Genomic DNA, 16,626 nt, shown 5'->3' with positions numbered 1-16,626 from the left:
GAGTCAGCATAAAACATGTAGGTCCTGTCCGGCCAATTTGTAGGGAAAATCAAGAGGAGCACGACGCAAATTGGAAGAGAAGCTCGGCCTTAGATCTCTTCGGAGGTTATCGCGCTTTACATTTATTTTTTTTTACTAATAAATAAAGATAACGGGGAATGGTCACGTAGAAGTGAAGAGTCCCTTCTCGCTTCTCGAAGCACATTTCCAATCGAGAGATGATGCAGAAAAGCCAGGAGAAAACACTAGCACTTCGATCACGAAGCGCGTAGTGCTGGGCTTGGTGACTCATACCAAGGTTCAAGGGGCGGTGAAAACTTTGTCTAAGTTCAAATAGCAAGACTCAGATGGTATATTCTATCACCGTGCTATATTCCCTGCCATGCTACAAATCTTGAGTAGGGCGATGACTGCTCTGTATGCCGTTTTGCATATTCTCCCTGATATGGGAATAGATGGAAATGAAAGAGCGGATGACCAAGCTAAAAGGGCATATACCCCGAAGTTTGTAGCGTATACATCTCAATCAGATTGGACGAGCTTAAAAGAAGAAGAGAGTTACACATAATCGACCAAGCAGTAAAGATGCGGAACCAAGCGCGGTGTTGCAAATCGTCGAAGATCATGTGCAGCTTTTACGAGCTTCGACTAACAAAGTTACTGCTATCATTGCAAAGGGGAACTGTGAGCTTATGATAGATATTTTGACTCGACACTGCCTTCTGGCGTCATATTCTTTTCAAAAAGGCTTTGCTAGTTATAGCAGATGTTTGAAAGTGCTGCTTAGGGAAGGAAATGATCAAGCCCGTTTTATGCGCATGCTCTGCGCTCGCATAGGTTAAGACTCTGCCTATTAGGAGTGACACAGCTTTCAGATCTAGATGCCACAGGTAGCATAGATAATAGAAAGCTTTAAGTATTTTCCAAGAGGGCGGAGCTATTTTGTAACACAGGTACTGGCTTCTGATAGAGTTTTTCAATTTGGCTGTTAAGAAAACTTGTCGACTCATTTAGTCCATGACCGGCCAGTTCAATCTAACCAAACCTTTTGCACGCCGAAGTCATAGTTAATCTTCATGTCATATGTGAAAAATGGAACTAAATAAAAATGACTACAGAGATCAAACGGATATAAGTATATACTTCATAGGTTAGGTTCGACTGGCTGGTCTATAAAGACCTCACATAGCCGGAATGTGTCCACCCTGTTACCAGACCAGTGTTTGACGATCAAACGGAAGAAGTCCAATTAGGTGCAATGACTTATGTTATAGGATTACACCGCACTCTTGGTAAATACTAGAAGTTTTCTAGAACCGAACTTAAAAGATGTGGTAACTCTGAGTTATATACATAACTCGGATGTCAAATAAAAAAAAAGTTAGGCGGTGCTTACTTACTTCTTACTTACTTACTTACTTACTTAATTGACGCTTAACCGTCTAAACGGTTATGGCCGTCCAACAAGCCACGCCAGTCGCTCCGCCAACCGGCGCCAGTTGGTCACACCAAGGGAGTTTAAAGCGTCTTCCACCTGGTCCTTCCAACGGAGTGGGGCCGCATTCTACCTCTGCACAGTGTTTCGTGTAGAACAAGCTAGCTGGACAAAATTATTTTATGAGATTTTCCGTTTAATATGCAGTCATTTATAACAACTACGTCATTTTTTTCAGCCATATGTTCTTTTTTTTATTTTTTTCCAAAATTTTACTTCATATGCATACATTTGCTTATTTCATATACAGTAACTCATGTGAATAAGTGACATAGATCCAAAAAAATTTAAAGGACTTAAGAATATTACTTTATTGTACTTAAATTGAATGGACTACAAATCTCAAAACTCTAAAAAAATCTAAAAATTCGGAAAAAAAATTAAAATTTTTTATGAAAATTCGTCGAATTTTTCAAACATTTTTTAAATATAATTTAGTTTTTGTTATAGATCGTGACAAATTTTCTTATGGGAAATTAGTTAAAATATGAAAATTCGTCGAATTTTTCAAACATTTTTTAAACATAATTTAGTTTTTGTCATAGATCGTGACAAATTTTCTTATGGGAAATTAGTTAAAATAAATTTGCGAAAGCGAATATTGTAAGAATTGTCCAAAAAGGGGTGTCTACTTATTTATGTGAGTGTCTGTACATATGTACGTACATATTTTGTATTTATTTGAGTATTTATCCTGGCACTACAATTTTTACAAAATTATTTATAGTACCAGTCAGGAATGTAAAAGTGAATTACAATAATAATAATAACAATGTAAATAATTAAATTAATTATGTGAAAATTACTTATTACAAAAACTTAAAAGTAAAGTATATACAAAGTACAAAAACAATAGATTTAAATTAAATAAAACCTGATCCAACAAAAAGTTATAGAGTAGGTTATCTTATAATTATATTATTATTCGCTATCATCACTTTCATTCGATGAGTCACTTGTGGAATAGGCACGAGCATCAGCAACACTGCTGTGAAATCTTGAAACAACTGGGGTATTTATTGACTCCTCAACATTATCGGGGGACAGTAAATGTAAGACTTCTGAAGTCAGACTTTTAAATTTTTTCTTAGGTATCTCCCTAAAACTGTTAACTAAAGGATCCGATGTTTATAAGCAACATATTCATAAGATCTCTATTCGTGGCTTCACGCGACTGCTTTTGTGTGTTATCATCCCTGAATCGTCTCAAATCTTTGTTACGGGCTTCCTGTGCTTCCTCAGAAAATCCAACAATAGGTAAAATTGCTGATTTTATAATATCAGTACTATGCACTAAGATTTTATGAACTGTAACAGGCATATTAAACCATGGATAGAGATCTATGTATAGTTTTTTTAGTCTCGACCGCAAATTTTTCAAATCTTTGGATATTTATATTGTGCCCAGATGCTAATGCGCGAAGGAGAGTATCGAATCGTTTGATGATCGTTACATCCAATCCCGTAATCTCAGCACTAGCCTCAGAATTTTCGAAATACCTACGAGCAGTCTTGCCGTCATTGGTATTGCCGAAACCTGGTTTTGGTTTATCTACTATCAATCCAAGTCGACTTTTAAATTTGTTCTGGATTTCGTTGGAACGTAGCTTTACACTCTCTTTATCTGCCTCATTCCTAAGCTGCCAGTTTTTACTTCGAGGCTATAAGAGAGTAGACAAACCAAAACCAAGATTATCTCGGCTAGGCGTAAAGTCCCGTAACCCATTATTCATATCTTTTGGAGTGGCACCACAAATATAACACTTTTGTGTGGAAGAAGTTTCAGTCAAAGCTTTGCCAACTTTTCCGTCAATCATTGTTAGAAACATATTGTGATTTACGGAAACTTCGTATTCTTCGAGCATGTTCTTTGTTGGCAAAAACGAATTTATCTCCTCTAAAACTTTGTTCATTTCAAAAACAATAAAATCTTTTGTTTCTTTAGAAAAAATAAATTTAATTGGACGACAATACATGGTAGAAGAAGGTCGAGGATTCTGCCAAACAATGTTAGCTCTTTCATCCTGTAATTGAAGAGGAACGAAAGAAAATATAAACAAAAACTCATTAGTGTCAGAACTGCATGTAAACTTTTGCTTATATGTGCTACGGCCAGAGCTTCCATCGCAACCCCACTTGCTGATTAAAGTATACGTCAAGTTTGTAGGTAATAAACTAACAAAAACTTCTTGATTTCCTAAAACTAAACGCTCAACAGTTTTATCTAATACGGACTGGACTTTAATTTCCGCACGTGTATCACCCACATCAATTTCATTTGGACAGTATTCTGCCTTAGCTTTTCTTAGACTATAAATTGATGGATAAACCTTATGGCCTGCCCTGATGCTACACTTCCGAGTCGTTTTGTACCCATGAGTCGTCGACTTGCTATCTACGTAGTATGCTAAAGCTTCTACATTGCTCAAGCATCTTGCATCTGGCTCACATGTCATCTTTTTGCCGGATATTTGAGTGGTTTCCTGTGATTTTTTTATAATGTTAGTAAAATTTCTGTTGCCGGACATACGCGTTGATACTTCTGCCGCATAGAGTAACTCACCAGGACTTCCAGATTGCAAGAGGTCATCCACTCGACGCCGTTTGGTTTTTTCACTGCAGCTAACAAAGTCCTTCTTTCGTCTTCCGGGGCCGGGGTTACCTGAAGAAGTGGTTGGTTGGTCTGATGGCAACTTTGAATCCACCGTTATTGTAAATGTGAAGTCTGGACTCGAAAGCCACTCCGAGTTTTTATTCAAAAATCGCTCCTTATGTCTTCCAGAAGTGTTCCACTTTAGATCCAGCTTCGACGAATATGCCAATATTTGTAAGCTTAAACTGTTTCTCGAATACTCGGCTGCTTCGCTTAAATTGTACTTAAGTACAACAAAACTCAATAATTCTTTATATCTGGTTTCCTTCGAATGTTGAACCCAAATGTCAAAAAACTCCGTTCTTGGTACGGTTATAACTAAACTGCTTTGTGTTGTTGATTTTCCGACAGGGTGAATAGGTGATGATTGTTGTGCTGCCATCTTAAGTGTCGTTGATCGTTCAGATTTGTTATCAGTTGTGCAGTATTTATATTACATTCAGGTATTGGCGTAGATGCTACCAAATGGGGTTGTTTTGTGTAGCGTTCCTGTGTGGTTATACCTGCATTAGGATTGTTTGTAGGTACCTGGTTTTATGCCTTGGTGACTGGTGCGGTAGGTTGTGGCAGGTTGAAGTCAGTGATCTTCGCCTTTTTGCCTTTGGTGTGCTCTTGTTGACCTTGCGCGTTTATTTTTGTGTGTTTTATGGCTACGTGTTTGTTCCCTATACCTGGGAATTGGTTTTGCCGTTTGTAGATCAGCTTTAAAGGTTCAAATATCTCGTCGGAGCTGGTACGTACATACATCCTATTTTATATGTAGAGATAACTAAATCTACAAACAAAAAAAAAAATTTAAATAGATGTGCAAAGAATTCGCAATGGTTTTTTCTTTCGACTATTAGAGCATACGTGCGACTATAACATATGTAAAATTTAGCCCGGATGTTCGCGGATGTATGTAACTTTTTTGTCCCTAAATTTAAAAATATAGAGAAAAAATACCTTTTCTTCTTTATAACGGAATGTTAAATATATTGAATATACTCTAATTGTGAAAGAATTACTATTAGAAATTTTTACTTACCTTCGAGCTTAGAATCCATCAAAAAAATTATATAAAAGTGTTCACTTAAAAGAAATATGAAGCTTAATATAAAATAGATGTGCAAAGAATTCGCAATGGTTTTTTCTTTCGACTATTAGAGCATACGTGCGACTATAACATATGTAAAATTTAGCCCGGATGTTCGCGGATGTATGTAACTTTTTTGTCCCTAAATTTAAAAATATAGAGAAAAAATACCGTTTCTTCTTAATAACGGAATGTTAAATATATTGAATATACTCTAATTGTGAAAGAATTACTATTAGAAATTTTTACTTACCTTCGAGCTTAGAATCCATCAAAAAAATTATATAAAAGTGTTCACTTAAAAGAAATATGAAGCTTAATATTCAACAAGAATTTTGCAAATTAATCAATGCATTTTACGGCCACTCCTGCTTTCTTACTTCAATTACTCAATATATATGAGCAAAAATATCAAAAAAAAGCAAAAATCCCGTTATTTTGTTTGTTTTCTTTCATTTCTCATTACACTTTTCTTGGAATAAGAACTTTGTTTTTGTCAGCTAGCTTGTTCTACACGAAACACTGTGCTCTGCTTCCATAGGCGGGTTTCGATAGAAACACTTTCTTGGCCGGAGCATATCCTTTCATTCGCATAACATGGCCTAGCCAGCGCAGCCGCTGCGTTTTAATTCGCTGGAATACGTTGATGTCTGCGCATAGCTCGTACAGCTCATCATTAAATCTTCTTCGGTACTCGCCATCGCCAACGCGTAGAGGTCCATAAATCTTTCGAAGAACTTTTCTCTCGAACACTCCCAAAACCGCTTCATCTGCTGTTGTCATGGTCCATGCTTCTGCCGCATATAGCAGGACGGGTACGATATGTGACTTATAGAGTATGATATTCGTTCGCCGAGAGAGGACTTTACTTTTCAATTGCCTACCTAGTCCAAAGTAGCATTTATTGGCAAAATTGATTCTTCGATGGATTTCAGTGCTGGTGTTGTTGCCAGTGTTGATGCTGGTTCCCAAATAAACGAAGTCTTTTACAGTTTCGAAATTATGGCTGCCAACAGTAGCGCGGTTGCCAAGGCGCGTATGCGCTGACTCTTTGCTCGATGACAGCAGGTACTTCGTTTTGTCCTCATTCACCCTCAAACCCATCTTTACCGCTTCTTTTTCCAGCTTGGAGTAAGCCGAACTAACAGCGCGGGTATTTAGGCCGATGATATCAATGGCATCAGCATATGCCAGTAATTGCACGCTTTTATAGAATATTGTTCCAGTGCGGTTAAGTTCTGCAGCTAGTATAATTTTCTCCAGCATCAAATTACTGAAATCGCACGATAGGGGGTCACCCTGTCTGAAAACTCGTTTAGTTTCGAACGGCTCGGAGAGGTCCTTCCCAATTCTGACTGAGCTGATGGTGTTGCTCAACGTCATTTTGCACAGCCGTATAAGTTTTTCGGGGAAACCAAATTCAGACATAGCGGCATATAGGCAGCTCCTTTTCGTGCTGTCGAAGGCGGCTTTAAAGTCGACGAAGGGGTGATGTGTGTCGATTCTCTTTTCACGGTGCTACTGTTTCCAAGATTTGGCGCATTGTGAAAATCTGGTCGATGGTATATTTACCAGGTCTGAAGCCGCACTGATAAGGTCCAATCAGCCGGTTCACGGTGGGCTTCAATCTTTCGTACGATACACTTGAAAGGACCTTATATGTGATATTAAGAAGGCTGATTCCACGATAGTTGGTGCATTTCATAATATCCCCCTTCTTGTGGACTGGGCAAAGAACGCAATCGTCCGCCCATATTTTGCTAAGAAGCTGTTGCATGCGCCTTACCAACTCCTCGCGTCGTACTTGAATAGCTCCGCAGGCAATCCATCAGCGCCCACGGCCTTGTTGTTTTCAATCTGGTTATTGCTATTCTAACTTCGTCATAATCGGGCGGGGGGACATATATTCCATCATCATCGATTGCGGGATCGGGCTCGTCATCTCTGCGCGGTGAATCGCTACCTCCATTTAGGAGAGCAGAGAAGTGTTCCCTCCATAATCTAAGCACTCTCTGGACATCAGTTACAAGGTCGCCGTTTTCGTTCCTACAGGAGTTTGCCCCGGTCTTAAAACCTTCCGTTTGTCGCCGTATTTTTTGGTAAAACTTTCGGGCGTTATTCCTGGTGGCTAGCAGCTCAAGCTCCTTGTACTCACGCCTTTCGCGGTGCTTACGAGGATCAAAAAGGGCTTCCGAGATCCTCTCAATATACGCTTCAAACAGACAGACCCAACCTAATGTTAATTCATGCGGCTGTCCACCTATATTTGCACTCATTGACCCTTTCTATGTAAAGTCAATTAACACTTCATCTTTTTTATCGCTTTTCTATGAATTTCTATTGCCTTTATTGCTGCATAATCATCATCATCACCAACATGCACTGCCGTTATGCCGCCTCCACACTTTTGCTCAACACACACACACACTCGCTCACACAGGCGGTTATGCCAAATTCACTGGACTCAAAACATACAATAAGCAACTGAAAACAATGATTGCCATCGGTGGCTGGAATGAAGCCTCATCACGATTCTCACCCTTAATGGCAAATCCCGAACGCCGGCAAAAGTTCATTAAAAACATTTTGAAATTTTTGCGTCAAAACCATTTCGATGGCATCGATCTGGATTGGGAGTATCCAGCACAGCGTGAGGGTGGTAAACAGCGTGACCGTGAAAATTATGCACAGTTTGTACAAGAGTTGCGCGCCGAATTCGAACGTGAATCAGAGAAGACCGGACGTCCACGTCTGTTGCTGACAATGGCTGTACCAGCGGGTATTGAAAATATCGAAAAGGGTTATGACATACCTAAATTGAATAAATATTTGGACTGGTTCAATGTGCTCACATACGATTTTCATTCATCACATGAACCCTCCGCTAATCATCATGCGCCATTGTATTCGTTGGAGGAGGAGTCCGAGTACAATTATGATGCAGAGTTGAATATTGTAAGTATGCGAGCTGGGAGTAGAGGAAAATGTGTATTATGCGAGTGGAGAATGAAATAATTGAAATTTTGATTGCTGTAATTGAATGTTTTTGTTTCACTCATTTCTTTACTTTTCTATGCTTCTACTAGGACTATTCTATAAAATATTATTTGAAAGCTGGCGCTGACCGCGACAAGTTAGTGTTGGGCATACCCACATATGGACGCTCGTATACTTTGATCAATGAGGATAGCACAGAAATTGGTGCGCCATCGGAAGGACCAGGCGAGCAGGGTGATGCCACACGCGAAAAGGGATATTTAGCTTATTATGAGGTGAGTGTATGAAGATCTCATTATGAATTAATTAATTTAATTAAGTTTTTTAGTTAGTTAACGGAAAAAACAGTTAGTTAAGAAGATAGTTTAGGTAAGGTTAGCTTAAGATGGGCGAAGACATTTTTGTCCATTATGAGTGCTCAAAGTGAGTGCCGGGTGGCAGCATATTCGTCCAACCAAATTACTGCCTAATGATCCTCAACGAACCAATTGCTTTCTCTGTTGAACTTAAGTAGGAGTGAAAAATCCACCCTCAACCTTTGCCAAACTACCGAAAGGCCCTGCGCTCAAAAATATAAGTTGTCTTATTTGCAGTACTAGACACCGGGCAAGAAAGTGATGATTTAACTCCTTTTTCTCCTCATCCTGACAGCTTCTGCAAAGGAAGGGCGCATACCAACAAGTGCATTAGCGCAATGACCTGTGATGATACCCGTAAGTACTCTCACTGCAGATTTGCTTGGTTTGAGAAAAAAGCCAGTTCCTTACACATCTAAACATGGTTATAAGGACCTTGAAGTCTCGCAATCATCCCGGTTGATCCACAGTCAGTCCCAGTTGCCCTAATCTCATATTGCTCGATTTTCTTCAGGAGATAACCAAGCGGTGATCGTACGAAGCTATCCGCCTCGCTTATTTCCATTATGTAACCTTCCCTAATCATCTCATCTGCAAATTTCCTTCAATATCGTTCTGCCCTAGGACCCAGTAAAGGCACAAATTTAGGTGCCTTATGGATGCCAGCAATGCTCGACACCTCCACACGATATCCTACTTTAGCACGTTGGATTTTAACACCTTGAAGGCAACATGACTATCGACAAAGATTTTGATATTGATAGTCTGGCTGCTCTCTCTATGGCACAGACCTCAGCCTGGAAGACACTGCACGTGTTAGAAAGTCGGTACGATTGAGGTTGATTTTTGCAGAGTCGATATTTTATCTCCATGAAGATGGCACAAAATAGTAGCAGAAAACATTGTAGGGAGATTGAAACTTTGCTTAAGTGAACGTCCCTAAAGCTTCTCAAAATATACGGAAAGTAGAATTTTCTTTAAGAACGAATTTTAAATGATGAATAAGTTTTGAGGTATTCCAAATTGCTTTAGACTCTTGGGAAAAATTTCACTGAATTCGGGCCACATGAAAACAAGCTCACAAGGGAACGGAAAACTTTAGCACTACACTAGCTTTTTAGCAGGAACATTTTTTAAACAAAAACTACAGCAGTTAACCACCGTCGCACTGGAAGCACTGCAAAATGGGGTTTGGTGACTAAAAGTCCGAAACCTAGAGGGCTGCGCCGCAATTCTGGCGAAATATGAAAAGCATGGAAGGGTATCATGCGCCTGCAATATTTAAAAGCATCCTCACTAAATTCTGTGCTCTTGTCATACTTACGAGACATAGATGGCAGCTGTTCAAAGATCAACGAGCAATTCCTTAAAAAATGCCTCTCACCATCGGGAGGCAATTAATTCTTTTATACCCAACCAATTTCAGAGAGCGGATAACACAACTCCTGTGGAGCTTCAGAGTTTTCTCGGAATTTCTTGTAGCTGATTGGGGTCTACTTATGTCAAATGCTTTAAGCGGGGATATTTTCCCAAATCTTGTAATATACTCAAAGTCTCTTTCCTTCGAGGGGCCGAATGAATTCCTCACGACCCTTTTGTTGTTGTAGCGCAGGTTTTGGGGAGTGCTATAGATGTTGATGGTCGTTTGCCGGATGTAGATCCGGTACGTTACGGTAACAAGCACCATTAAGGTACTAGCCCAATCATCACAGGAGCAATTCAATATGAAACCATTGAACCTTCTAGGCCACACCCTTTACGATATAGTGTCTCGAAGTGTCCCTAGTTACTTTCATTCTTGGGTTTGAGTCTTAGTCGTAAATTATCTGCTTCACGGCCTTCTGTGTTGTAGCTACCAAGTAGTGAAATATGCTGAAATATGCCGTTTTCAGGGGATGTCCAAGGGAAGTTATGAAGTTATCTACGCTTATCCTTTTAAGGCGGCTCAATATTTCCAATACGGCGGACTAACTGTAAACTCATATAAAACCAGTTCTGTTTGCGAGAGTTATTATTGGCACCGCCTTATATAATAAGGGTCGTACATTTTTAATTCTACGCTTTCAATGAAGCTAAATACGGAGGACATAACTAAAGAAAGGCGTCTGTTATCTCCTTCTGCTGTATGGGCGGCTACTGTTCTGTGGCTGTCATTTCTGATATGTAGATTATTGGGCAAGCATACTGGACTCTGATTGCACTAACAAAAGATTAAAAATGTGTATTGAATATCTCTGTTCTTTTTGTTTTTGGGACATGGGTCCTTGGCGGATTGAATCCGGTACGCTCCAGTACTAACACCTTCTGTTACCAACTTGGCTGCCTGTTAGGACAGCATGCCTACCGCGGGAATATTCAAAGTCTCTTTACCCGCTGGGAGAGTTTCGATTGTAGACAGCGAAGGCCTTTGCACGGCTTATACTCTAACTCCGAAAGCTATGGTGAACTTGAAATCATCTATTTCACCACTTCACCAACAGCTTTCCTTCGAGAGGCACGGTAGTGTACTTGTTTTCGGATGCGTAATAGGTGGACTAGAAGGCAGGGGCTGAAAGTGTTATTCCTTTTATAATATAAGTCCTTGCAAAACTATTAATTTTGGACTTTAAATATATTTGGATCAAAATAAAAATTATTTTCGGATTTTTATTTTTGAGTCCGATGGAACTAGTTAAACTCGGACTTTTAAAAATAAAAGTCCCGAAATAAAAGTTAAATCAAGTCTTTTATTTTTTAAGGCCGAAATAAAAGTCCCTCTTGATAACAATGAAACGGCTTATCCGAAATAAAATTTTTTTTTTAATTCGGATAAGCCGTTTCTTTGTTATCAAGCGGGACTATTATTTCGGTCTTAAAAAAATAAAAGTCTTGAGATAACTTTTATTTCCGGACATTTATTTTTAAAAGACCGAGTGTAACTAGTTCTATCGGACTCAAAAAATAAAAATACAGATTTTACTTTTATATGTGGACTTTTATGGAAAAAGTTTGAAAAATAAAAAGGATGCATGATTCGACATGATATTGCTATAGGGATACCTAGGAACTCAAACATTTTCACCTAGGACAATTTTTTCGATTCCGCAAAAAAAAAAAAATATTATTTTCCGTCCCTGCTGAAAGGAATACGCGCTCAATACAAATCTGGGCATAGAACATTATCTCCTGCACAATATCGAACACTTTTTCTTAAGATATTTACATCAGCCGCTCAGTTAAACTCCTTGGGTTCAAGTCCTTGCTGTATGAACAATGACGGAGTAGAGTCATACCCTCATTCCTAGTTTTCAAACGTAGCTCGAAGCTCTTGGTGCTTTTAGAGGATTTATGTTTGCTAAACAGGGAAAGTGTCAAAAAACCATTTATCACCAAGTTAGGAATAAGTTTTCTAGCCTCCAAAGGGCCTTTGAAAGCAATGTTTCCTCGGAAGTCTGAGTCGCGATGTCTATAGAACAGAAAATCGCCAAGGGAGAAGTTAAATTCTTCGAGCTTCCAGCTTGAGTGCTGCCGTAATGACATTCAATGGCCGGATATGAAATCGAATCGTACCGATTTTCAGAGTAGACCAGGCGTTTGAAAACGACAAAAAGGTGGTCGTATAGAGTTTAGGGATTTACTCGCTATGAGGACAGAAATCCTTGTCGGACTTTAGATTCAATATATGTGTGAGGAATGTCTCGCGCTAAGTCTATGGACATTAGAACCACGAACACCCAATATCCCTATCTAAAACTGAATGGAAAATTGGCTTTTATGATACAAATCTCCTCCCTCGACTGTTTATAGATTGTCTCAGACATACAAAGGGATCACTCTTCCATCACAACAATCAAAACCTATCTTAAACAGACTGTGGAGAGAACCTAGAATTCCCTATTGCAATCTCTGTTAACATCTTTATAAGCCCAGTTTATCAGTTACTTATCTTTTCTGACGTCGATCCTTGTTCGGAAGATCTTAATCGGGTTGTATGATGATTGTATTCTATTTTATACTCTTCTATTGCCTTCGGCTTTCAGGCGCGAATTCAGACGCGAATTAAAACATCAAAAGTAAACTTGATTGTATCGACGTCTCAAACCAAGCCTTCTGTTGCATCAGAATCCTCAGTCCAAAAGCGGGATGAGGTTGTGCATTGGAACATAAAAGATACTGGGCCGGTCCAATATGAATACTAGTCCGTTGAGAGTGTCGAGGTGATAAGGGGCAACGCAATCCTTTCAAGGGGTTGCTAGCGCAATTTATAGCTTCTCCAACCCAATTGTCAATCTCACCTACCCGTGGCGAATCCTGCTTCTTCAGCAGCCGAGGCTCTGGCGACCCCAAGTTCCTCATGGATCCAGAATGTGGGAGGGCGGTATGGCCTAGAAGGTTTTGTGGTCATACTTAATCGTTCCCGAGAAGGTCAGGCCAGTACTTTAATTGTGCTTGCTACCGTAACGTACCGGATCGCAATATCGACCTATCTTTAGAATAACTGCTTTCTTCACTCATTCTTACATTTCGTAACTTTCTTCTTATTCTAGATTTGCCATAACTTAAAGGAGGACCCCGAATGGACTGTAGTGCAACCAAACCACAACGCAATGGGACCATATGCCTACAGACGCAATCAATGGGTTGGCTATGATGATGAGGCTATCGTACGTAAGAAGGCGCAGTATGTCGTTGAGCATGGTTTGGGTGGTATAATGTTTTGGGCCATCGATAATGACGACTTCCGCGGCACATGCAGCGGTAAACCATATCCGCTGATAGAAGCAGCAAAGGAAGCGATGTTGGAGAGTTTGGGGTATACTTTCTATATTCCAAAAAAAATTAACTGTATTATTTATATAAGCTTTTGCACACAGCGTCGGCATTAACGAGGTCGCCAAACCGAATAATCAACCTAAGAAACCTTCAAGATCACGCAGTCGTGAAAACTCATCTTCGAAGTTGAATCGCATTGGTGGCGGCAAGGAGGGTAAAGGTTCAACGCGCACAACTTTGAGTAATGGACGTCGTCGCCCGCAGTCTAGCACATCTACAACTACAGAACGTGTACCTGAGACAACAATACGGCTAACAAATCCCGAAGGTTCGTCGCTATACATTGGTGGACGTACAACAACACCACCACCACCTACAACACCAGATCCAGGAGCTGGTGAGTTAGGCTAAAGATGCGTGATTTTCTGTAGAAACTTATTTGTATTGTTCGCTTTTTTGTAGATTTCAAATGTGAGGAAGAAGGTTTCTTCCAGCATCCACGCGATTGCAAGAAATATTACTGGTGCTTGGATAGTGGACCATCTGGTTTGGGTATTGTGGGTCATCAATTCACCTGTCCTTCTGGTTTATATTTCAATCCAGCTGCGGATTCTTGTGATTTTGCGCGCAATGTGCCCTGCAAGATTAAGAAGTGAGTACAGAATGAGTTCTTAATTTTATTAAATATTAACTATACTAAAACGTTAACTTTAGAGCAACAATATCTGCAACTGGTGCCAGCACAACCACGCCGCGTCCGACATCTGCCCCCAATCGCATCACAGCCGCTACCTCGCGCAGCTCCTTCTTCAGAACTACCACCTCCACTTCAACTACGACGACCACACCAGAACCCATAGAGTATGAGGATGAAGAGGAAGAAGTGGACGAGGATACACCAACACATGCTAAAGAAAGAGATTCTGAAGAAGATCCACAAGTTATAAAAGAGCTCATAGATCTCATACGCAAAGTTGGTGGCATCGAAGAACTCGAAAAACATTTGCAACGCAAGGAAGATGGCACCATCGCACTCAAGAACGGTTCCGGTGAAACAGGTGCTAGCACAACTCAATCACCAATCAGTAAAAATCTTTATGAAAAAGTGCTCAGCAAACCAAATACCTACAATTCGTTCCGCAATCGTTTTACTTCTACATCACTTTACCGAAAAACTGGACAAGCTAAAGTCGCAGAAAAGGCAGCTACCAAGATTGAAAGTGATGATGAAGAGTCAAGTGAATTCACTAGTGCTAGGGACTCTTCGAAATATTCCTCTGTAGTGAGAAGCAATGGTAGACAAGGGCCACAAAATGAAGGACTCGATAAGTTGGCCGATCTCGATGGCTTGCTGAAAGAGAAGAAGCAATATGTTACAATCAACCGAAACAGAGGCGCATTCCGCCATAAAGCAGCCGAAGAGGACGATGACGAGGCAGACGCGGAGGATAAGCAAACCACAGTAAATGAAGATGAAGAAGAAGAAGACGATGAGAAGGGGGAAACAAGTACTAAGGTCAAGACTACAAAACGTCCAACAAATACAGTAACTCCTTCCTATGTGAGCATAAAACGCATGCGTCCATCGACGGTTCACTCCGAAATAGAAGAGGAAGCAGTAAACGAAGAAGAGATTAAAGCAACAAAGGGAGGTGAAGAGAAGCGAGCATATACTTCGTTGAGTCGGAATCGTGGCAGACCCACAACCGAGAGTAACCAAGAAGCCGAAGACACAGTAACGAATGCGAATAGGTAAATGATGTTATTTGACATATTCTGCCCTCGTCCTTTTTTAACAAGATATTCATAGAGATGTTTTTTACCTTTCTACAATTGGGTATATTTTTTTTTGTGGGTTGGAATGAAAAATGCTTAATGTACCGTAATTGCCCCCGTCGCAGTGAAAAAATTATAACCTTTTTGGAACCGTCGCACACCACGGGGCCGTATCTGCAATACTTCAAGGGCAATTAGGTATGTTAAAGTATTTGAATTCAAGGCTTCAGAGTACCATGCAACAAGTTGCATTTGCTTCCTTATTGAATTCTTGGCATTGCCAAGTTAACTCTCTGCTACTCCTAAACTCAACTTGGGTGACCTTCATACAACAAAAAACAAGTGGTAAGCTAGTCCGAAAATTTCGATTGCCTCAGCCGTGAACACGGAAAGCGACCTATAGGCTCGATCAGATAAGAACGTATAAGACTAACCATAACTGATTTGGTGGGTCAGTATGGCAGGCCTTTGAAGAAAGGTATAATAAACCATGGACAATAACCGCTACTTAACCTAACTTAAGTGGTAGTAGGAACCCTGTTGTTGTTGTTGTAGCGATAAGGACGCTCCTCGAAGGCCTTGGGGTGTGTTATCGATGTTCGTTCCCGTAAGAAGCACCATTAAGGTACTAGCCCGACCATCTCGAGTACGATTTGGTATGACCATATGAAACCTTCTAGGCCATAGCGCCCTCCTACCACCTAGATCGACGGGGAACTTGCGGTCGCCAGAGCCTCAGCTGTGTGTTATGACACCTGAATACCGTCCCCTCTCCTTAGCCCAAATACCTAGTGTTCAAAAGCTCGACAGCCAGTTTCTGTCGTATTCTCACACACCCAAACAGGTGACTGTTTGACACAGAGCCGACTCATAACGTGGAGGTGCCGAACGGTAAGTTTCAACAACACAAGAAACAGCAATTTGTCCGGCGATGTACCGACAAGCCACCAACGATATCCTCAAGGAGCCGGTAAGATTAAAGGCGTTGTGTAGATCGTCATACTCACTGTGGTGCGAAATATGTTTTTTTTTATCAGGCGAGTTTCCTCACTGGAGGAGGAGGTTGAATGACCCCGAAGGTTCAACGGAGTCATATCAAATACTTCCCGCGATGGTTGGGCTAGTACCGAAATTATGCTATTTTCCGGCACGTATCGGATTAATATCCCTAAAAATACCATCAATATCGATAAAACTCGCCAAAACATTCAGGAAGAATCCTTTTCGCTACAAGAAGGAGAAGTAGACAAGGATTCGTTGACTTTTTTAGCAAGCACTCCACCAAAGTATCCTTCATAGTGATGCTCGATCATATCTCATAGCAGGGAAAGAACGGTATTTGAGCAGTGAGGGTCAAGTTACTCTAGCCCAACTTTCTTCTGTATACATTACTATTTCCCGCAAGTGAAGTACACTCTTCTAACTCCAATATCATTGTGGGCCTCATCCCACTTCAACAGTACTTTTCTGTTCTCGATGATAATTTGTGATGCGACATGTAGCCTAGGTAGGTTGCAACAAC

General features: G+C 40.3%; 1 protein-coding gene across 1 annotated transcript in view; it reads left to right on the top strand.

The window, feature by feature from the left end:
* The window catches only part of Cht6 (Chitinase 6), a 267,684-nt gene that overhangs the window by 138,148 nt on the left and 112,910 nt on the right, over positions 1-16,626 (top strand). The window contains exons 4-9 of the mRNA XM_067779453.1: positions 7,664-8,178; positions 8,310-8,495; positions 13,103-13,368; positions 13,430-13,725; positions 13,791-13,980; positions 14,043-15,080. Coding sequence (XP_067635554.1) covers positions 7,664-8,178; positions 8,310-8,495; positions 13,103-13,368; positions 13,430-13,725; positions 13,791-13,980; positions 14,043-15,080 — 2,491 coding nt within the window. The remainder of the gene's footprint in view (positions 1-7,663; positions 8,179-8,309; positions 8,496-13,102; positions 13,369-13,429; positions 13,726-13,790; positions 13,981-14,042; positions 15,081-16,626) is intronic.

This window comes from Eurosta solidaginis, chromosome 4, assembly GCF_040869045.1.
Source record: "Eurosta solidaginis isolate ZX-2024a chromosome 4, ASM4086904v1, whole genome shotgun sequence".
Lineage (NCBI taxonomy): Eukaryota > Metazoa > Arthropoda > Insecta > Diptera > Tephritidae > Eurosta > Eurosta solidaginis.
This window is presented reverse-complemented; position numbering and strand designations above follow the sequence as displayed.